The sequence below is a fragment of the Drosophila yakuba genome, chromosome 3R (genome assembly GCF_016746365.2).
Source record: "Drosophila yakuba strain Tai18E2 chromosome 3R, Prin_Dyak_Tai18E2_2.1, whole genome shotgun sequence".
In the NCBI taxonomy this organism is placed as follows: Eukaryota; Metazoa; Arthropoda; class Insecta; order Diptera; family Drosophilidae; genus Drosophila; species Drosophila yakuba.
In genome coordinates this window covers 5,765,484-5,788,821 of record NC_052530.2, presented here as the reverse complement: position 1 = coordinate 5,788,821, position 23,338 = coordinate 5,765,484, and the positions used below count along the sequence as shown (strand labels likewise).

Below are 23,338 nucleotides of genomic sequence, written 5' to 3'. Positions count from 1 at the left end.
TTTAAAAGCTCGTACTAAAAAACTCTCTTTTTATCAAAGTATGACTATTTATTAAATTAATAGGATGAATAATATTAAAATACATTTTCAAAAATGTATAAAAAAATCTATAATAGTGTTTAAAAAATATAAACAATATGGTTTACATATTTGTAAGTTTACTATTTAAAAGGTTCATTGCATTGCATTTGTTGAAATGCACTAATTTTGGCCACGGAACCAGTTTCCCGCTAACCGGGAGAGAGATTGAGAGCAAAAAAACGAAAAAGAATATTTTTCCTTACTCATTCGCTCACAAATCGTTGAGGGAGAGCGCGAGAGTACGTTTCGTGGTATTTTTTAGTACGATTCACGGCGGAGACCAAACTACAGGGGACTTGAGTTTTGGTCTTGGACATTAACGGCATTACGTTTTTCAACTCGGCCGCGCGAATAGCTCGAAAAAGGCAGCTCCCGCAGCCAAGAGAATTTTGAAAAACACAAGTCCCCGACTCGAAACGCGACCAAAAATTCGGTGTGTAACGCGAACTGCCAATGCGATAGTTCTCTTAAGAATTGCAGATTACCGCGACTCTGGGCAGTTCTCATTCGAAATTTGAATGTTTGAAAAGCAAAGTGGCAGAACCAGAAATCAAAATCAAAGATCTTCTAAGAGATTGACGAAAAGTGTTTCCTCCGCAAGATTAAAAAACGAATGATTAAAGAATCGCGGCACCGTTAGTTCCCTCTGTCGCTTTTCCCTTTTGCGCTTTTCTGCGTGAAAAGGAGAAGACTCCGCAGCTCGCGAAAAAGCTTTCATTTCGCGACACTTAAAAATAAACACACTCGAGGAAATTGCAACAAAAAATGTGGCGCGTGCACGTGTAACTTGCAACAACGAAAACAAGAAAACAACGAAAGCGCTAAAAGCGAATTGCAAAACCATGTGCTACAAGTAACCAAAAAATACAAAACATAAATACAATAAACAATTTGAGTAGTTGCCGCACACACACACACCCAGCCCGTGGATTATTACACTAAAAGCGACACTCAATCCCAAAAATCCACAACAAAAACACCAATAAACATGCATTGGATTAAATGTTTATTAACGGCATTCATTTGCTTCACAGTCATCGTGCAGGTGAGTTAACTTCCCAGAAAAAGCGCCCATTTTCCATCCAACAAGTTGTATTTTTGGCAATATTCATTCTTTATTTTTCTGCGCACGCGTGCACTCACTGCTGAATTTTGCAGCTGGTGTGCTTTGCGGGCATGTGTATGTGGTCAAAAAGAAAGAAGCGATTAAAGGGTTGCCAGGCTGCTAAATATTTTTAAATTTTTCGGGTTCCATATGATCTCTAAATATCTATTTTGGAGCACGTTTGCTCCTAAACTCATTTTTCAAGCTTGTAACCTGAGAACTTTTGGGTAGAAACAGCTGAGTTGATATTTTAGGCGGGTTTGCTTTTAGGGGTGGGAAATGTGGATCGGATCGTATCACCCTTTTCGAAGCATGCGTACATATTTCATAGAGGAAAACTAGTTTGGAAACATGCGAGGCCAATTGCCAAACAGGTCCATCCCCAAAAAATTGTTAAGTACGTTAGCAACAATTAAATATATCAGAGAAATACCCCGAAGATCATTTGAGCGTTAGCGTACAAAGCGATTCAACCTTCTTAGGCTTACTTTGAAAAGAATACTACTATGTGGAACAATTGTTCTCTGTGCAAAAGGAGAGATAATCCAAGTCTGCCTCAACGTCAAAAGTTACCACCAACGGCGTAAGCGTCCAGAGCAGAGCAGCAGGAAAAAATGATAAAACTGCTCGATTTCAATATGAGGCTATATAGTAGTGCTGTGATACAAGCCTACAAGCCCATGTTAAATAGTTGATGATGCTGGGCAACATCTGCCGTTTTCGCCGTCATCTCCTCCTCTGTCCCTCCGCTTTGCATGCGCTTTTTACATGCGATTTTTTTCGGTTTACTTTTCGCTCTGCGTAGGTCAACGCGACACATGCTCAGCCTCACTTGCTCTCCCTCTTGCGTTTCTCTTCTGCTTTCATTGATCTTTAACGCCAGCATCCCCTGGTTACACGGACAAAAAAAAAAAGAGTTGAACAGGGTTTCAAAAAACGGATCTCTCGGAGATAACTATGAAGCCCATTGAATGTTTGATACTCAACATTTTGTTTTTGGTTTCTGGATATGTTTTCAAGAAAAAAAAAACAAAAAAATAATATAAAACATTCTCTGCTGAATATTGTGATAACAGTCTGTGTTCAGCCTGTTCATAGCTTAGAAATAACTAGCTACGAAGAACTTTTCATAACTCACAACCATAATCTTTATCGATAATATTAACCATTTACTCACCGTGCACCCTGCATGTGCTCCAATGCTCCTCCACTCTCCGCACTTCTTGATTTTTGCCCAAGTTTGGCACGTTGCGTGCTTAAACTTCACTCTTCGACCAGCGTATTTTTTGCAGTCTGGTATTTAGTCGCTAATTATAACAACATCCCAAAAAAGTGTCTCGACGCCAACCTCCTGGGGTCTTGAGACTGCAGAAAATGCTCCCCGTATGTAGGCAGAAACATCTGCCCAAGTCTGACTCATTTCCCGCTATGGGGAAAGGTGGAATAGTTATATTTGTCATTTAAAATAATATCTCGGGCAATTAGCTTGCCATTAGCAATGCAATTTAATTCAATTTTCTGCCTATTCTATAAAGTATTATTCTCACAATTTCTTGGCCCTTTCTTGTCCCATGCTGCGTTTAAGTTTCAATTTGACTATCAAATATGCAATTTTCATATTAACATTGAGCGCCCAAGAGGTGAGTGAGCGAGTGAGTGAATGAATGAATGAAGACTGGGACTCGTGGGGGAGCACCCCTAGTCTTCTCGGCTCCGCTCTTTCTTCGCATAACATAATTAATTGCAATTTAGAAGCCAAAGAGGAAGACGACTACTCCCACACAATGCGATGGATGATTCACTTGCGCTTGTAACTGTTTCCCAAGCCCGTTGTTAACGGTGGATTATGATGATGAATTTAAATGATTAATAAACAACATACAGTGTAGACAGTGTAGGGGCATCAAAGCAAACACCTGTAGGAAAGTCGAGGAAAAGTCGGAGAAAATTATAATAAAAATGCGTGCTTTCATACATTTTTATGTGTAGTTTTTCCTTCTTCCCCGCTTCTTTTTTTACAACTGTCTGTCAGTCAAGGCAAGTTGACGTGGAAATGGCAAAAAATGGAAAGAAACGAAGAACCAACTAACTAGTCGCTTCAAGCTTGAGTGATCGCAGTAAAAATAGGAGTAGTGGCCATTAAAGAGAAAGAAAATGAGAAACGGAGACAAAGAACGGCTCAAGCAAAAGGTAAACAATGCAACGCACTATTTTCTAACACTTTAACAAGTGTCTGTCTTCCATTTGAGAGGTTGGCAGCTCCAGCTTTCAAGTTCCACCTGGTAAAACCCCATCGTAGACCCCCTAGTTATACCTTTCGGTTATTCAGTCGCTGCCGAGTTCATAGTTGAAGGCAAAGGCAAACAAAAAGCGGAAGGAGAACCATTACATTACAAGTATACATATGCCAAAGTTATGGGGCAGATTGTGCAAGGTGTAACTGAGTACTCCACAGCTCAGAACTACGATGAAAAAGTCAAAGGCGGCTCAGTAAAGTAAGATGCAAGAGAAATTTACTATATAATATATTCCGCTATTAAAACGAAAGTTATGTTATTTAATTGATATGATTTTAAATTTAAGTTATCCTATGTGTTTCTCATTTTACGCATTACTTGTCCCTTAAAAGCTTGCTAATACTAACCGCATACTTCGAGGGATCTTAAAACAGTGTGAGAAACTATAACCAAAATTGGTGTCAAATGGTGGACAAAACTATTGTGGTTTTAACGATTGCACTTTTTGTTTTGTTTTGCTTGTGCTTGTGCTTCCCACCGTCTTTAGAGTGTGTGTGAATGTTTGTTTGGTGTTATGCAAATTGATTTGCTTGTTGTTTTGTTTTCCTTCTTTTCATGTTGTGTCAACTTCTGCGCCTTTGTGTGCGTATGCGCTTTTCGTTTGTCCCATTTTGTTGTTTCTAGTCTAGTTTAGTTTGGCTTTTCACTGGACACGCCCCCCTTCCGCCACCAACCACCTTTCTAACCTCTCTTCCGCTCAATTGTTTTTCGCCCCCTTCCTCTTTCCCCTTTTCTGTTGTATTTTTATTAATTCAGACGCATCGTTTGGCTGGATTGTCTATTAATTCATTTTGCCTGCTTCTTATTCTCCGCTTTTTTGCGCATATTAATGCTCTTCTTCAAAGCGCCGTTGAAAACAAGTTTTTGCTCTGGGAGAGCCTCGCTCTCTCGCTCTCCCTTTGGAGCAGCTGGCAGCTGCAGCTTGTAAGCTTGCACACACACACCAGCAAACACGCGACTTCAATTCACTTTTAAGCCACGCTTTGCTCTTTTTGCGCTCAGCTGACAACAACAACTACCGCTTAGTTCTCTCTCGCTCTGCGCTAAACTGTTATAGCTTGGGGCCTCTCTCTCTCTGTTGGCGATCTTTCAATATGGCTGCATGCACTGCTCTTCTTCACCTGGCGTTTATTCGCTTACACCTTTTAACTGCTGCTCTCTCGCTCTTCGCCCATGCGCTCCCCTGCTCACCCTCTCGCGCTGTCTCTTTTCCTCGTTTTAACCATCAATGTTGACCGGCAAAATTGTATGCCGTGGGAAACAATTCGGTTTTACTTGTACATTTTTTCATCGTTTTTCTCCGACGTCGACGTCGGCGGCGACGTCGCTGCCTGTTGCTGCTGCTTCTTTTACTTAAGTTTTTTGTTGTGTGTTTTTTGTTATACTGCTCTTTTGCGTCCGTTTTGTTTTTGTTGGCTGCTTATTAATACATACACAGGGAAAAGAGGAGATTATGTAGTAGCCTACCATTTTATAACATTTTGATAGGTGAACTCTGCGCTTTTTGTACTTAACATGGCATATAAATATTAATTATTTTGTTTAATAAAAAAGTAAAATTATAAAAATATGATTTAATATTTAAAGTGGTAATACAAATATATAGAATCATAATTAATTATTATTAAGTTTTCTCTCCGTATATTGTGTTTATTTGCGCCGCGTTCGTTGCCTAAGTCTTTCGTTTGGCCCTCTCGCTCACTCTAAATTCCCTTACAATTACAATTGGAAAAGCCTTTGAACAATGTTAGCGCCAGCTTTAGCTCTACTTTTCCGGCTGGGCCTACGATTACACCTGGGATTCGACACATCATCTCTGGACCGCACTTCTGCTTAATTGAGCAATTAAACACCCGTGTTCCTACAGAGGCGAAGAGGAAAACCCACAAAACTTCCCAAGCCACATGTGGAGCACTCGACAATAAATAAGTGAGAAGGAGGTAAGACGGAGACTCACTGCTGTGCTCATGTCTTGTTAACAATTAAATTGTCGTTTTAACAAGCTTCACTTGTTGTGGCTGAAATGTTAATTGCCGAACAGTTATAGAAAACGGAGCAATAACTTCGCAGTGCGCCTATTTTTGGTCATTGGTCGCTTGTCTCGCCCATTTATGGATTTAGATGATGAAGTCATAATTAAGTTATAAGTGTCATATCCAAAATGAGGTGTAATGTTAATATCTCTTCCAATTTCCTAGTTCAAAAACTTTTATAGAACTTTTTTTTTCAACTTTTCAATAACTTTTGCTGAAAAATGTTTGCATAAGGTTATATCAAGCATTCAATACATTTCCATGCATTTGTAATTAAATTTCCATACATGGTTAATTTTAGGAAATCAATTAAAAACACATGCTTGACCCATATAGCTAATTTCCCTCACACCTGGCTCAGCGGCATCGAGTTAATTGAGAAATTTATGGGACGACGGCTATCAAACAAATTTGCAAATCCAAGTATGCAAATTCTGTCGGCGCTTCAAAACGAAAGTCGAGCGGAAAGCCAAGCCAAGTGGAATTTATTGCAAACCGAATCGAACCGAAGCGGACCCAAACTGAACAAGAGAGAACGCTATAGTCGAGTTACCCGACTATCTGATACCCGTTACTCAGCTAGTGGAAGGGAGAAGGAGAGTCTTAAAGACAGTTTTTGGCGGTTTGTGGGCGTTAGAGTGGGCGTGGCAAAAAGTTTTTTTGCAAATCGATAGAAATTTACAAGACCAATACAAAAATGAAAAAATATCAAAACATTTTTCAAAAGTGTGGGCGTAGCAGCTTTGGGCGGTTTGTGGGCGTTAGAGTGGGCGTGGCAAAAAGTTTTTTGGCAAATCGATAGAAATTTACAAGACCAATACAAAAATGAAAAAATATCAAAACATTTTTCAAAAGTGTGGGCGTGGCAGTTTTGGGCGGTTTGTGGGCGTTAGAGTGGGCGTGGCAACATGAATCGACAAACTTGCGCTGCGTCTATGTCTCTGGAGTCTGTATGCTTAATCTCAACTTTCTAGCTTTTGTAGTTCCTGAGATCTCGACGTTCATACGGACAGACGGACAGACGGACAGACGGACAGACAGACGGACGGACAGACGGACATGGCCAGATCGACTCGGCTACTGATCCTGATCAAGAATATATATACTTTATATGGTCGGAAACGCTTCCTTCTGCCTGTTACATACTTTTCAACGAATCTAGTATACCCTTTTACTCTACGAGTAACGGGTATAAAAAAACGACCGCTTGCTGAGCATTTGTCGGTTTTTCGGTTCCAGATCGGTTTGGTCTTGGATTCGGTTTCGCTTCTCGCTTAATAATTCATAAGCTCGTATTCGTTTTGTCCTTTGCATGGGTCTCTGAATGCTGGATGTTTGCTGCCGCTGCCACTGCTGCTGTTGCCGCTAAAAATTCCTCTGCAATTTCAGTTTTTGTTCAAATACCATGCTGAAAGATTTATCGTCTTGTTGGGAGCTGCATTCTTTGTTCTCCGCATTGTGACTCTCTTTTTATTTTTATTTTTATTTTTATTTTGTGTGTACCTTAATGAATTGCTTTTAAATTTGATTTGACTAATAAAATACCCCCTTCTTGTTGTATCCGTTGCAGGTTCACAGTTCCGGCAGCTTCGAGTTGCGCCTGAAATACTTCAGCAACGATCACGGGCGGGACAACGAGGGCCGCTGCTGCAGCGGGGAGTCGGACGGGGCGACGGGCAAGTGCCTCGGCAGCTGCAAGACGCGGTTTCGCGTCTGCCTGAAGCATTACCAGGCCACCATCGACACCACCTCCCCGTGTACCTACGGGGACGTGGTCACGCCCATTCTCGGCGAGAACTCGGTCAACCTGACTGACGCCCAGCGCTTCCAGAACAAGGGCTTCACGAACCCCATCCAGTTCCCCTTCTCGTTCTCATGGCCGGTAAGTAAAGCACTAGAAAATACAGATTAATATGGGAAAAAACTACGATACAAAAAATTAGAAACAAATATCGCAGATAATCATTAAAAATCAATCCATCTTTAAAACGCATAACACACAGACGACAAATTTATAGTGATTACAGTAGGTATAAGGCTAGGGTCTCGGCTAAATGGCCTGTGCAGATGGCTTTTATATTTAGATTTGCCCTGCGTCGACGCCAGTCACTCATTCAGTCAGTCAATAAATATTTCCATGTTGTCTCCTTTATACGCTGAGCGTAGTTTTTCGCCTGAAAACTTATTCGTGCGGCATCTTTGCTAATTTGTTTGGGCTTTTTATAGCCCCCGATCGTCTGCTCCCGCGGGAGAACAACTCCCCTGATGCCGCATTCATTTATTTCCGCCGGGCGTCCTTGTCGAGGGTTGTTGGCTGTGGCGCACACGCCGCACCAAACATCTGTCGACTATTAAAAATGCGCTGAAAACGCGTGCGCGAACCGCACCACGGCGCACCACCGCTATATCACCGTCACCACCATGTTCAGCACCACCACCATTGGTGCGATCCAGTACGATACGATAATATGCTATACTGTACGAACTGGCGAGCGACAATTTCCAGATCGCTGCCACACAAGGCTACAACCCACCCTTGGGCTCCTGAAGTTGCCGTTACTTTTTACCCTACACTTTTCCGGTTAGTCTTCTCCGAAAACAATATTCAGATGGATTTCCCGAAGACACAGCTTCTACAGATCGAAAACCTAAACCAGCTTTTATTTCTAACAAACTGTTTAAAAAAGATCTATATAAAACTGCCTGAAAAACCCGGTAACCATTTTTAAATAGAATACGCGTTTAACTCGATATAGCTCTATAGCTTTTGGATGGTGGTGGTTTAAGTTAGGGTTGTTCACCGATCCAGAGAAGTCACCTTTTGGTGATTTACTTTTAGGTTTTGTACCCCTGTTATTTTATAACCCCTCCTTAAAGCGCACGTGTGCTCAATAAATTTGCTGAAATTTTGAAATACCGCCACTGACGCTCGTCTTTATTCTGTTCAGCTCGACTGGCCAAGAAAAATATGTACTCAAATATCGCGGTTGTAGCCCAGCTCGGCTCGGCATGGCGTGCATTTCTTAATTATTATTACGACAGGAGGCTATACATGATGATGGGTCCACCCTAGAAACGAAGAAGTTACTCAAGCTTCAAAGTATTTATGCCAGTAGAAATAACTGGAGTTTGTAACGTATTTTTGTGTCAGTGCGCCCGCAGTTTTCAGGGGTGTTTTTACTTCTCTCCCTCTATCGCGATCCCTCTTTTCCTAGTGTACTTAGCTATGTATTTCTCTTTGCGTAGACACTTTACTTCCTAATTGTTCAGCGCTCTGCGCATGTGCAGCGTCACTATTATTATCATTACACACATGTATCTCAAGTGTGCAAAGTCATGGTCCGAAAAAAGGGGAGGAAACTCGGGCCAGGTAGCGAAAGATGTTTTAGCACGTGAAATGTGTAAGTTGCATACATTTTGAGCGGTTAAACTGCGGGCAGGCATAAATAAACAATTAGCGAACCGTGGGCTAGCATAATTAAGTTAAAACGCAGAGTCTTTAAAGGCACGCGCCAAATTGTTGATCTTAGCAGTAATTTAAATAGTTTTTTTGGAGTGTTTTATTTTTATCCTTTTCAAAAAAATGCTAGATTTTATTTTGGTAAATTGCTTCTTGTGATCTACATATTTATCGTTACTGGGGCAACAACTTCAGTCCTTTATTTTGCCCTCTAAAATTAGTTTTCTGTTTGTGCTTCTAGAGCATTCTAGACTTTATTTCGGTCCGTTTCCGCGCACTTTCAACTTCAAAACATTTCTAGGTCAAACTATAAATTTAATTATAGTTTGACTCTGTCTGCTGCCGCTGCTGCATCAACTAATTTAATGTTGCACTTAATTAAAGCAACGAAAGACGAGCCACGCATGCCTGACGACACGCCAGAAGATATAGCAACCGATGTTGCACGCAGGGATAGGGGGTTGCCACTCCCCCTTTCCGCCTTTCGCCTTCCGCCCGCCCAGCGACTAAAAATAGTCAGGCAATGGCAGGCAGCATTCATGCTCCTCTTGTTCGTATTGAACTTTGCTACTTTTGTCCCCCGTCTGACGGGCTTGTTCTGTCTTGTCTTGTGTCTTGCGACTTCAGCCCTCAGTATTGGGTCTTTGGGCTGTGCCTTCTGAGAGGCAGTCCCCCTGTTGCTGTTGCTACGTGTCTGGCTACCACTCCTACTCCTGCCGCAGTGCACTTCACCCTATCCAGATCCCTATGCTGCATTCTGTATGCTATATGCTGGATATTGACGTTGATATACAGCACCGACGCACGCGATATGCACTAAGCGGCCGCTGATGCATGTTGCCTCATTTATTTTTGGATATGCCATACGCCAGTGCAGCGAGTGTCTATAGGTACTCGCAATTTATAGGCTTTTTATGCCCGCTAAGGGCAGGAAGTCTAAGGTGAAAAAAAGGGATTTTCCATTGATTCGAAGACCAAATAACAGCCAAAATTAAAGAATACTCTTCCAACTCAAGATCCGCCAGTGAAGTTCCATAAATTAGACATATAACAATTCCCATAATGGGAAACTTTATTCAGACGAGCGGCAATCACGTAGCCACTGTTGAAAACTTTATTTCTCTGCACAATAAAACCAATAAACCATCGCAGCGCTTCATTTCATTTTAGCCATTCGTTTGTTATTACCTTTCCTGCTCATTTCCCATTGTATGCCGCTGGTTAAAGCCGATCATCTATGTCTGATTTGCTTCCTGTCGTGCCCATATAAATTTTACGTTTATTCGCAGCGACAAAAAGAAGAGATTCGCGCAGAGCGCGATTTCAATGTCTGACTCCGACCAACACACCAGCACCCAAATGGCAATGCAATCGTTATGCAATCTGTCGGCAACTGTGGCTTATCAACCAAATGAATTCTACATCTCCGGTTGCCCTAGGCCCACGCAAAATCGAAAGTTGGTCGAAAAATTAGTCATTTACAAGCGAATCGAAACGCGGAGCTCCGAACTCGAAGCTCTACGCAATCCGAGAAAAAACACACGCCCATGGAAAACCGCTGCAGCAGTAGTAGACACCTCTGAAAATGTTTCCATCGGCTGGTTTTCGCCTTGCTTTGGATTCGGATTTGGATTTTGTGTCATCTCTGCCGGTTTTTCCAGCAGCGCTGCATTTGAAATCAAGTGTAAATTGAGGGCGCTGCCTGCCGGTTGCATTCGAAGTTGCATTTTGCCGATTTGCATTTGAAATGCATTCGCATTGCATTAGATTCGGTGGTCTGAGGGGCATTCGGGCGTTTTGGGGGATCGTGTGGGCGGTTAACTTGCCTAGCCGGCTGTAATAATCTCTTTATAATAAGTGTTCACTGTGGGGGCGATGGAGCTCGAGGGAGCTTTCCATTAGCTTGGAATTAGTTATAGTCGATTCGATTTGATAAGTGTGGATGGCATTAGTGCCTGTCATTTCCCCTTTAGATGTGAACTTTCTTTAACCATTTTCTTTTCTTCTTTCCGATTTACAGGGAACCTTCTCGCTGATCGTCGAGGCATGGCATGATACGAATAACAGCGGCAATGCGCGCACCAACAGTAAGTCAAACCTAAAACCTATCAATATTCACAACCAAAATCCTTCAGTATGTGAAATTACTTCCTTGAAAGATGGGCAAAAGTTATGAGCTCATCATCCTGCTTCCTGTGATCGAAAGCTGTCAAAAAAGCGGCAAGCGATCGGAAAGACCCGCAACTTGATACCTTGCCAGGCTCTAGCTTTTGCTCCTCTTTGCGCAGTGTAAGATTTCCGGGGTATTGAGTGGTTTTAAATAACCAACCAACCAACTAACCAAACACACATGCACTAAGACACACACATCGGGGATAATCGAGGGCCAGACTTTGTCGCCTTTTGTTGTCTGCCTGTTGGAACGGAAGTGTGCTCGAAGTTGAGGTTTGGCCATCCCTCATTTGCTTGAAATGCAATTAAGCTTGGGCTCACGAACTAAACGCTGTGCTAGTCCAATGCGATTCCGATTGTCCCGATCGAGAGAACCGAGATCGTGTGTAATCCATCTTGGAAACAATGCTACATGGATCTCTGTGTAGTAACTGATTGTCTTCCAGCGATAAGGACCACACAAGGATCTAGCCCGCTTACAAATCCTTGACAAAGCCGAACGATTTTTCTTTCTGCGACCAAAAAGCAGAATTCCTCATCTCAGATTTAAAAATCACTTTTTGTGGCTGATTTTCCCACACAATTTGATGAAAGAGCGGAGAAGGAGAAGCGACCTGCTTGGGTCTTAGCTACCTGCACTTTCTTTTGCTTTTGAGATTTATGGAGTTTTCATAGGAATTTCTAGCACGTTGTTTTTTTTTGTTTTTCGTCTCGCCAGGCCCTTTTTTCCTTTTTGATTTTTCTATATATAGCCTGCCCTATTCCTTCAAGGAATGTTAATTGTTTTGCAGGGAGCTCCTTTACCGATTTTCACTCGGCATCCCGCAGTGCCGCCTTAACTACAAGCTAATTTCCGAGGCGGTCCTAGGCTAATAGATCTTTATCGGTACAAGTATCGCATCGTCCGTCCCCATGAACACATTTCAAACTTCCCAACTCCCCCGGCAATTGCAATTTCAATTTCTGCACACCGAGATTTTCTAGTCTCGCCGCCTGTCAAGGATTAATTTCATTATTTAAAAGTATGCAACTTAGTTTCTTTTTCCTCCCTTTTTATTTCGCTGAACGACGATCTCCCGCATACTTGGACTGGCATAGCGAGTTTACGCCGCAGCATTTTGCCAACGAGTTTTTTCCTTTTTGTTATATTCATTTAACATAAATTACATAAAGAGGGAGGCGGCGGAGGAGGGGTGGTGCAGCGCACATGGCGACCTTTTCGCCAGGTTTTCGCCCAGAGCCTAAGGCCAGCTTAAATGGCCAAGAGCCAAAGGAACCGGACCTGCTGGGCAAAGAAATCTGAATCTGAAGTTCGAAGGCTGAGGCACTGGGAGAAAACTGCAAACTTGATACTGCCTTACTAACAATATTTATTTATTTCTAGCATAATAGCTTAATCACAAACGAACTTAAAAGCAATTAAAAGGCCTCTTAATGTATTTCATCCGTTATCCAGCATCAATCTAATGACACTTTTCGTACTGTGTAAGAGGCATTGCAAGGTGATTCTCTGGCCTCTTGGCTTGATGCGTTCAGAAATCTTTCAACTCATGGTTTTCGAGATTTTCGCCGCACCGTGGCGGCCTCTTCGGATTCCTCACCTATCCCTACCTACCAATTAATCTCTGCCAATGCCAAAGTTGTTAGTTGCACGTTGTTGTGGCCGCTGCTCGCTTCTCGGCTGCTCTCCTGGTTCGATGTTGTTAAAATGCTTATCTTTTAATTTTAACTCATTGGATCAAGAAGCGGCAGCCCGGCAACAAGAGCCCAACTTCTCTTTTCGACTTGGCTTCCTTCGATCTTTTCTGTCTGTTCGTCTGTCTGCCACAAAACTTGTCGTTGTTGTATTCGTTTTTGTAGTCGTCGTGTGTCTTGATAAAATGGTATTTTCGAAAAATTCCTCAAGTCCAAGTCAGCGATACTTGGGGAGGCGGATGCTGCAAATAAGAAATGGATTGGGGAGGGATAAGAAGGGGTACGGGAGTATCGGGACTCAGAGTCAAGTCTGGATTTCTTGTTGCAAATTTGTTGCACACAAATTTCACTCATTTGTTAAACGCTGCAAATGGGTTGACAAAGCGGTTAGAAATAACCAATGTTTGTGACAAATATTTTTCCATTTCAGATATTTCTCTAAGTTTTACTTTCTTACCAAATTATCTTCCATAAGAAATTTTCACTTTTCCGCAATGGTCAGTTAGTCTGTCTTGCCATTTCGAATGTTGTCACACGCCGCTTTTCCACAAATAATTATGAAAATGCAGCTATGCGTAAAATATTTTCACAAAATTTGCCTGATATGTTTTATTTCACGTTTTTGCAAACTGGCCAAACAGGCCTGAAATGGTGCGTCTCTTGCCGGCTTGTCTAATAACGTGTCATGCCACAAATCCATGCGCTTTATCGCACTGGCGAGCTAACGTGTGTGTCGGTGTTGCAAATGTAAATAAAACCACAAAGTACAATCCGATTTTTTGTATTTTGTTTTTGGGAATGCTGTTGGCTGGTGCGATTTTTGCATTGAATGCTTTTCCATGTTGTCGGCCCCGTTGGTCGGCAGGTGAAGTACACACAAACACACACGAGTTTTTGGCCAAAAAATGCAATTGCCAACAGCCAAGTCAACAGCTAGTGGCTCGAGCAACGGGCCAAGAATTCTGGTTGCCGCATTTGAGTTGTGCATATTTTTGGTAATTAATTAGTGAGTTTTTGGAGTTGCCGAATTTTTTATTTCATATTTTTATTGGTCAACCAGTTCGGCTGCTTGTCAATGGCCGCGCTCCATATGTGCGCGCCTGTGTAAAATATGGCTTTGACAATATGGATATATATTTGGGCCGCAATTTTTGGTCGGTTGCTCAATAGTCGGAGATTAGGAAAAGTGAGACAGTTTCCATTCCATTATCGCTCTTAGCTTCACTTTCTCTGCTCTAATTTTCCAAGGGCTATTAAAATGGGGGTCTTCTCTGCTTTGCTTTGTTCTTAATCATTTTAGGTTATAAACGAAAAATTCCAGACGGATTTACGTTGGGTTTTCCAACTGAAAACTTGCCTATGGCTTAGCTTAGGATTCAGCTTTAACTTAAGCTTGTCTGCATGCAATTCGAATAGTCATGCACCTGCAATTTACTTTATAGACCATGGCATAATGTGCCTGCATATGTATCTGTATCTGCATCGCTGTCAGAGTATCTGCATCCGTGTAAATGTGGCTGTAGATAGGCGACGCACACAAACGAGTTGCCTTTCCAGCCATCCCAAATCCAAAGTCGAGACCGGTCGGCGAACAGCTGAAAAATGCCTCGACGAGCTTGGCTGGCGGTCTGCCTGCTGCCTTCTTTTATTTTTTCTTACTTATTTTTTGTATCTTAGCCATGCCCCGTGTCTGGCTGCCAGTTTGTGCCTCTCTCATCGCCAAATACCAAGTACTGCACTCCGTGCCCTGGCCAAACTGCATACCTCGGCTTGAGCACTTGACTCTGTGACAAGCAATTGCAGTTCGGGTGTTTCAAGTTGCTTCGCTTCGCTTTGCCTTGCCTTGCCTCGTTTGATTTCGATTTTTGGTTTTGGTTTTCCCATTTCCCATTTGGTACATTCCGAACAGAGGTTTTTCAATCTTTCTGCTTCTGCCCCAAGCGCCATCTCATCGGATCATCTTTAACCCAATTAATCTTCATTAGTCTATCGCCGGGCTCAGCTCGTTCTCACACACTTATCATGGTCCCGATCTCATCTCCGTCTTTTCCACTTGCAGATCTCCTCATCCAGCGACTCTTGGTGCAGCAGGTACTGGAAGTGTCCTCCGAATGGAAAACGAACAAGTCGGAGTCGCAGTACACGTCGCTGGAGTACGATTTCCGTGTCACCTGCGATGCCAACTACTACGGATCCGGCTGTGCCAAGTTCTGCCGACCCCGCGACGATTCATTTGGACACTCCACTTGCTCGGAGACGGGCGAAATTATCTGTTTGACCGGATGGCAGGGCGATTACTGTCACATACGTAAGTAGAAAATGGTTTTTAAATACGCAATACTTTACGTGGGAGGGGATGTCTCAAAGAAGGTTGCATAGCAAATGTAAATGGTAATGTTGTAAAATGGGAATTTATCTAGAATAGCTGGTTTCGGTTTCAAGCGGTATAATTTTCTGACTAACTTGACTTTTTTGTAAGCTTTTCCTCGTTATTCATTTTGTGATTGGTTGAAACATTTCAAAGCTTAAGCTCAGCCCTAGACATCCACACGGATCAATAGCCTCCATCACCAAGAGCACTCCGCCCATTCTTTATGCCAAAAACACTTGATTCGCTCTGTTTGTTGTTGCATCTGTCGATCTCCCAATTCAAGTGGCTGAAAACCTAAGTTTTTTTTTTTTTTTTGCCTGCCAGCTCTCATTATTATTGAAAATCACTTACTTGTCAAATCAAATGAGATGATTGTACACAATGCCCAAAAATAAAGAAAAACTACTGCTGCTTGCTGCTTCAACGAATTAAAGTATAATTATTTTCGAGTGCGTACCGGCGATGAATTGACAAAAATGAAACTAAAAATTTGAATACTGAAAATGGCCATCAAGTGGGGGGGAAGAAATCAAAGTCAAACAAATAAATTAAAAATCAATGAAGTTCGGCAACCGAAAAACAAAATGCAAGATGTGGGGAAAAGTCATTTGTCATTGGAAGAACAAAACGTCTAACGAACTGCCGAACTGCCGAGAGCAGGAATTCGGGCAGCTCTTTGTAGTTTGTTTGGTAGTCGATCGTTGTTAGCTTCCTTTGCTCCACCAACATTTTAAACTGTGAATCAGAGCAGACACACCATACCTTACCATACCATACCCTGCCCGTGATAATGACGATGATGATGATGAGGAGCAGGGCATACAAAAATCTTCCCACGCCAAGTGCAAGGGCCCGGGTTTTTGGACCAAAAAGGTGTGGTGCCGGTGTATCTGTATCTGTGTCCGTGTCTGTATCGGTGCTGTATTTGTATCTGTGTCTGCGTAAGGGGTCCACTCGCACAGATACAGATACAGATGACGATCAAGGTTTGAGAGTGAGTTCGGGTTGGTTTCTTCATCGCCGTCGTCGTCGTCTTCGTCGTCGTCTGCATGCCGAGCATTTCTGAGGAGCCGAGAAGAAGGGTCGACCCAAGAACAAACTTCCTTTAGGGCTGTTGTGGCAACGTCTGATTACACCTTAAATATCGTAGTCTCCTGAAGACGCTTCTTTGGCTCGATTCTTCTCCCTTCTTGTCCCAGTCCCTTGCCTTTTTTGTTTTGTTTTATTTGCAGCCTTTTTTCGGGCCAGATAATTTTTGTGTCCTGCTGCCGGTTCAGCAAGTTGCCAGCGGAAGAGGCAGCTGCTCCTGCCTGCTACATTTTATTTTCAACTTAAATGCGCAGAAATGAGCTTAAATTAAGGCACACACTCGCACACATATGCGAAAATTATTTTCCAGAAGCAGGAGCAGCAAATAAAAAGGCAAAACGTGCAGGCTGCAAAAACAAAACATCCGAAACTGAGTAAATGGGCCCAAAAGGTTACTTCTTCTGGTTCCTTCCCCTTCTGTGTTTTGTGGCCAAGTGCGTATATGAATGAAGTTAATTTCAAGGAAATTAGCTATTTCGGCTAAAGTTAATGAATGGCAGACAGCTGGCTGGTCAGTGGGTGCTAAAAAAATACATCTGCGAGATGTTTTTCAAGAAGCGTTTTGAGAACCCTTTAAAGAAGTGAAGCCAGAAGTGAAAGTAAGCGCAAGAGTCGGATGTATATCATTCGATTAGCGCGGATTATCTCTGCCCTGGGGCGTGTGAACTTCTTTTTCACTTTCAGGAAAATCTATTTCGATCCAGCCTCCGTCGTCCGCGGGCGAGGGTAATAAAAATCATTGGCAATTGCCAATATTACGCTTTTTTCTCTATAGCCATAGCTATATATATATTAAAAGGGGGCAGGAGCAGCCCTCTACATTCAGAGAACACGTTTTTGTGATTTTCTAGCAATTTTCCCGATGTAGCCACCGCCGTCGCTTGCTTCTGAATGAAACTCACTCGGTTTAAAGAGGAGCATCATCATCTTCGGCGGCTCCTTCCACGTTCTGGGCTCCTTTTGGCATTGCCTTTTTTAGTTTTGTTCACGACTTTTACCCCTTCTCTAGGCCCTTGTGGCAACTCCCCAACTTCCTGCTGCCGATGCTGCTGCTGCTGCTTCTCTTGCCGGCCGAAACATGTTTGCCACATTCTTCGGAGAGATCCCAGCTCCAGCTCCAGCTCCAACTCCAGCTCCAACTCCATCTCCAGCCCAGCTTCCAATCGAAGTTTTCGTCGAACCTTTTGAGCTTGGGAATCTGTTTTCTGTTTTGGGCCACGGCCTCCGCCTCAGCTGCTTGAGCTGCTGCTGCTTCTTCTCCTGGCCATGGGATTATTTCATTTTGTGTGTTTCCTTTTTCGCCTTAGAAACAAGTTATTCCTGCTTGGCTTAAAGCACTCACACACTCCCGACTGCCGATTGCCGAGAGTTTGAGAGTTTGAGAGCCACTGGCCATGATTCATTTTTTATAGGTTTTCTTCTTTTTTGTAGTTTAGTCTGTGCTAAAACATTTTAAACGTTTTCCTATTGTTTAGCGAGCGGCTTTTGTTTTATTTCCCAGAGACATCTTTTATGTTTTTCATTGCCAGACGCGTGAAAAAGAAAGTTTTTTCGGCACTTCTGCTTCGGAATTGCCTCAATTTGATGGATCTCGATGTCTATGAGTGGGTTGTGCAGTTCGTTGTCGAGTGGGTGTCCCCTGGGTTTTTTTTCATTTTGGACAGGTGGGGAGTCCATTTCAAAGCCATTTAAGTTTTTGGGAAAGTGTTTTACCCCCACCACCAACAACACCCGTATGGTTTACATTTCAATTAATTTATATTTAAATTTTCCCTTTTTTATTTGCAGCCAAATGCGCCAAAGGCTGTGAGCATGGACATTGCGACAAACCAAACCAATGCGTGTAAGTATTTTATTTGATCGTATTTATCTGATTAGGCCTTTTGTGAGCTAGCTAGAGATATATCTCGGCATATCAGGAAATAGCTTGTTAAGTTTAGTTTGCTGAGCTCGGATACTTTATTTAAATATTTACCTAACGTTTTTCAAGCTTCTTAAAATGATGTTGATTAGGGCAACTGTTGCCAACTGCAACTAACGGGTTAGTTTGCCTTCAATTTAATGATGATTTCTGTCCTCCTTGTGCTTGCACGTTTTATTTGCTTGTGTTTGTTCTTTGCTTTGATTTTTACTTGCCCACCCAGTGAAAAACACTAGAAACTAGAAAAAATTGCAACAACTATCATGATGGGGCACACCTTTCAATGTAACGCTGAATGTTTGACTGCTACCGTGAGCTTTGCGAAAAGGGCAGAAAACACTTTGCTGCTCTTTTATTTTATTTTTACCATTTTCTTGATTTTTTCTTTTTGTTTTGTTCGGATTTTAATGCACTTTTTTATTTTCTCGTTTGCTCGTTCGGCGACCGCAGAAATTCTTTCTGTTTGACGCGATGTCATTTGATTTGGACGGGGTTTTGCATTACAATTTTGAAGCGAAGTAAAATCCAGGCAGTCGGCGGCCAATTGAATTACAAGTACCGAAGTTTTCCCACAATTCTGCCCATCAAGGTGTAAGCGAACACTTTTGACGACGCTCGCAAATATTTTCAGATATTAGCAGCATACAATTTCAACAAAAAAAAGATGCACGAGAATACAAAGTTCAATAGTGCCAGACATTATGTTTTTACGTACATAACTCGTTTATTTACTTAATTGTGAAAATAGGTTTGTGCCAATGTTGGAACTCTAAAAGCGATCTGCCAAATGGATTTTCAAACGCCGATGCTGGAGGATGTTGCTCATTATTTAGGCATTATGTTGGCCAATAAACCTCTCACTGCTAGGCGGAAATCAAACATTTTGTGGTCCGCCGATAATTGTGCCAAATAAAAAGGAGCACCAAAATCAACACATCATTGTGTAGCGTGGAATAAAGTAAAGTGATTGGTGGAACTGTTTTGTGAGTCGAATTGTTAGCTGGAAACCGCAGATACGCTCGGGCATGCGTGCCACTTAGCCAGGTTGTTTGATGGTGGGAATATTTTAATAATTCTAAGCGCAACCACACACATTTGCTAGTTGGCAACGCGACTCTTGCTTTTTCGACATTTCTTTCTGTACACACACACATTGGCTGACGCATATCAATTACTACATGTCTCCCAGTCTGTCTGCGTGTCTTTCTGTCTGTTATCTGTCTGTTGTCTCTCCAATCCGAACTCGAGCTCCAGCACTTCCAACCACCCACTCCGCCCCCTCTTTCAACAGGTTAGCTGTCTTGGCTTGAATTATTAACTATTTAAATCTTTGTGGGTGAAGGCTTTTTAGCCACACAGTTGGCAACGCAACAGTTGCATCTGGCTATGCGTGCTTGTGCGTGCTTGCCTGCTTTATTTGTGGCAGAGGAAACATTTTTTCTTTTGGCTCGAAATCAATTTATGATCGTGAGAAATGCAAAAATTTTGTGACTCCCTCGGAGCTCTTTGCCCCTTTTTCTTCTTCATTTTCAAGTGTGCGGATATGACTTCTTACACAGAGACATTCGTTTTACTTCAATTGCGAACGAGACTTTTTCAAGTTGACAAGCCTTCTTCCTTTCCCTGTGTCTCCCTCTCTTTATCTTCTTAGCTCTTTTCTTGCCCATCCTCTCCTTTTTCGACTGCAATCAAGCGTGGCATGCAAACAAGTGTACGGTGGGGCAGGGAGCGGGATGCAGGGATGCGTGGAACAGGTGATGGAGCACCAGTCTTCTGTCCTCTTCACTCGCATTTAACATTCAAAAGTAAACCAGCACTCGCGGCGCTTCAATAAACCGAGTCAAAGATCTTTACGTGTATTTGTAGAATTGTCAGTTGTTCAACTTTTAGAGATGTTATTTCTAAAACAGATTTATTCTGAAGGAAACTCATATAAAGGCATGGCCACACTTCACACTACGGTCATACTAACCACCCCCCTCTCACCTACATTTACTTACAGTTGTCAACTGGGCTGGAAGGGAGCCTTGTGCAATGAGTGCGTCCTGGAACCGAACTGCATCCATGGCACCTGCAACAAACCGTGGACTTGCATCTGCAACGAGGGTTGGGGAGGCTTGTACTGCAACCAGGACTTGAACTACTGCACCAACCACCGACCCTGCAAGAACGGCGGAACTTGCTTCAACACCGGCGAAGGACTCTACACCTGCAAATGCGCTCCAGGGTACAGTGGCGATGATTGCGAAAATGAGATTTACTCCTGCGATGCCGATGTCAATCCGTGCCAGAACGGTGGAACCTGCATCGATGAGCCGCACACAAAAGCCGGCTACAAGTGTCATTGCGCCAACGGCTGGAATGGAAAGATGTGCGAGGAGAAAGTGCTCACCTGTTCGGACAAACCCTGTCATCAGGGAATCTGTCGCAACGTTCGTCCTGGTTTAGGGAGCAAGGGTCAGGGCTACCAGTGCGAATGTCCCATTGGCTACAGCGGACCCAACTGCGATCTCCAGCTGGACAACTGCAGTCCAAATCCCTGTATAAACGGTGGAAGCTGTCAGCCAAACGGCAAGTGTATTTGCCCAGCGGGGTTTTCGGGAACTAGGTGCGAGACGAACATTGACGATTGTTTTGGCCACCAGTGCGAGAACGGAGGCACCTGCATAGATATGGTCAACCAATATCGCTGTCAATGTGTTCCCGGATTCCATGGCACCCACTGCAGTAGCAAAGTTGACTTGTGCCTCATCAGACCTTGTGCCAACGGAGGAACCTGCTTGAATCTCAACAACGATTACCAGTGCACCTGTCGTCCGGGATTTACTGGCAAGGACTGCTCCGTGGACATCGATGAGTGCAGCAGTGGACCCTGCCATAATGGCGGAACCTGCATGAACCGTGTCAATTCGTTCGAATGTGTGTGTGCCAATGGATTCAGGGGCAAGCAGTGCGACGAGGAGTCCTACGCTTCGGTGACCTTCGACGCCCACCAATATGGAGCCACCACCCAAGCGCGAGCCGATGGTTTGACCAATGCCCAGGTAGTCCTAATTGCTGTTTTCTCAGTTGCAATGCCTTTGGTGGCGGTTATTGCGGCATGTGTGGTGTTCTGCATGAAGCGCAAGCGTAAGCGCGCTCAGGAAAAGGACGACGCGGAAGCCAGGAAGCAGAACGAGCAGAATGCGGTGGCCACAATGCATCACAATGGCAGTGCGGTGGGTGTAGCTTTGGCTTCAGCCTCTCTGAGCGGCAAAACTGGCAGCAACAGCGGTCTCACCTTCGATGGCGGCAACCCGAATATCATCAAAAACACCTGGGACAAGTCGGTCAACAACATTTGTGCCTCAGCTGCAGCAGCAGCGGCGGCGGCCGCAGCGGCGGATGAGTGTCTCATGTACGGCGGATACGTGGCCTCGGTGGCGGATAACAACAATGCAAACTCTGACTTTTGTGTGGCTCCGCTACAAAGAGCCAAGTCGCAAAAGCAACTCAACACCGATCCCACGCTCATGCACCGCGGTTCACCGGCAGGCAGCTCCGCCAAGGGAGCGTCTGGAGGAGGACCGGGAGCGGCAGAGGGCAAGAGGATCTCCGTATTAGGCGAGGGATCCTACTGTAGCCAGCGTTGGCCCTCGTTGGCGGCGGCGGGAGTGGCTGGAGCCTGTTCATCCCAACTAATGGCTGCAGCTTCGGCAGCGGGAAGCGGAGCGGGGACGGCGCAACAACAGCGATCCGTGGTCTGCGGCACTCCGCATATGTAACTCCAAAAATCCGGAAATCCTGGGAAATCCGGGCAGCACACACACAAAGAAAAGACTGGGTTGGGTTCAAAATGTGAGAGAGACGCCAAAATGTTGTTGTTGATTGAAGCAGTTTAGTAGTCACGAAAAATGAAAAATCTGTAACAGGCATAACTCGAAAACTCCCTACAAAATTTGTATAGTAATTAGCAAAGGTGTGACCCATCCGCTTTGATCGATTGAGACATCATTGTACCTAGCAGGAACATTTTTAAAGATTTTACAAAATGCGATCTTAGGAATTATTAAATTGAAAACTATACATTTGGAATATACATTTTAAAATACTGAAAATTCTTAAAAACCAATGATACACTCGATCGATACAGCAAACGGGAAACTGATTTTGCACCCTTGAATATTCCAATGGACTGCCCTAAGCCTAAAGTTGTATACCATAAAGTCAACCAATCAAAATTGAAAACCTTTTGTTTATGACAACCTCATATCCCTCAAAAGAAAAATGACTTGACCAATTGCTTACTAGAATTTAGACAAAGACCAAGAACCACTGGACGACAGAGTCGAAGAGACGACTCTCCACACGTTTTGACGTTTTGCATGTTACTGAAAAATCTGCTTCAATCTAATCTATTTTTCGCTATAAATTGTAAATATTAATGGTAGCCGTAGCCTACGCGTATGTGTAAACATATGACAAAACGATTGAAAGAAAACCTCCTCATTGACGCCGCCCGAGATGGCGCTGCTTTTCTATGCAAGGCAGTCGGCTGATTCGGGCGATTTGTATATAGTACTCATAGTTCACATCGATATACGAAATGGATAAGAGAAAAAGATGAAAAGCCACATAAAAAAACTACATAAATTGACACTATCTCGACTATTTAGTTTCTAACTATGTATATGTAAATGTAGTAAACGAAGACACTAAACTTAGCTTAATGTTAATTTAAAGACCCTACACAAACAAACAAACAAACATGCGAAGACAAGCAAAACATTTAGTGATTCTATTTTAAGTACTTCTAATTTACCCTACACCCAATTATTTTTTTCGATTTTTAAACTTATTATTTTAATCTTTATTTTTTAAATTTGTCCATCTACAAACCCTATTATATTTTTTTGGCCTATTCCGATTTGGAGCATTTATCAGCGATAAAGTCAATAATATTTGTAGTTAGCGCCTAACTGTAAACGAAATGTATTGAATTTATAAATTGTAAGTCACAAACAATCAAATTTCATGAAAACTCAAAAACTGAATTGGAAAAAAAAAACAAAAATTATAAGCGAAAAGTGAATGAAATATACAAACAATATACACAACTAAAGAACAAGTGAAAA

General features: G+C 42.9%; 1 protein-coding gene across 1 annotated transcript; it reads left to right on the top strand.

Moving 5' to 3' along the window:
• Window positions 1-393: 393 nt before the first annotated feature.
• On the top strand, window positions 394-23,338 carry LOC6535676 (neurogenic locus protein delta). Its single transcript, XM_002096268.4, has 6 exons — window positions 394-1,126; window positions 7,087-7,398; window positions 10,997-11,063; window positions 14,903-15,151; window positions 18,092-18,146; window positions 20,227-23,338. The coding sequence occupies exons 1-6, from the start codon at window positions 1,070-1,072 to the stop codon at window positions 21,986-21,988; spliced, it is 2,502 nt and encodes an 833-aa protein (XP_002096304.1). The 5' UTR covers window positions 394-1,069; the 3' UTR covers window positions 21,989-23,338.

Excerpts from the sequence above, each read along its gene's own strand:
- LOC6535676 (XM_002096268.4), top strand. The coding sequence starts at position 1,070 with ATGCATTGGATTAAATGTTTATTAACGGCATTCATTTGCTTCACAGTC. Across the intron at positions 1,127-7,086 it reads GCTTCACAGTCATCGTGCAG|GTTCACAGTTCCGGCAGCTT; the intron begins GTGAGTTAACTT and ends TATCCGTTGCAG. Across the intron at positions 7,399-10,996 it reads CCTTCTCGTTCTCATGGCCG|GGAACCTTCTCGCTGATCGT; the intron begins GTAAGTAAAGCA and ends TCCGATTTACAG.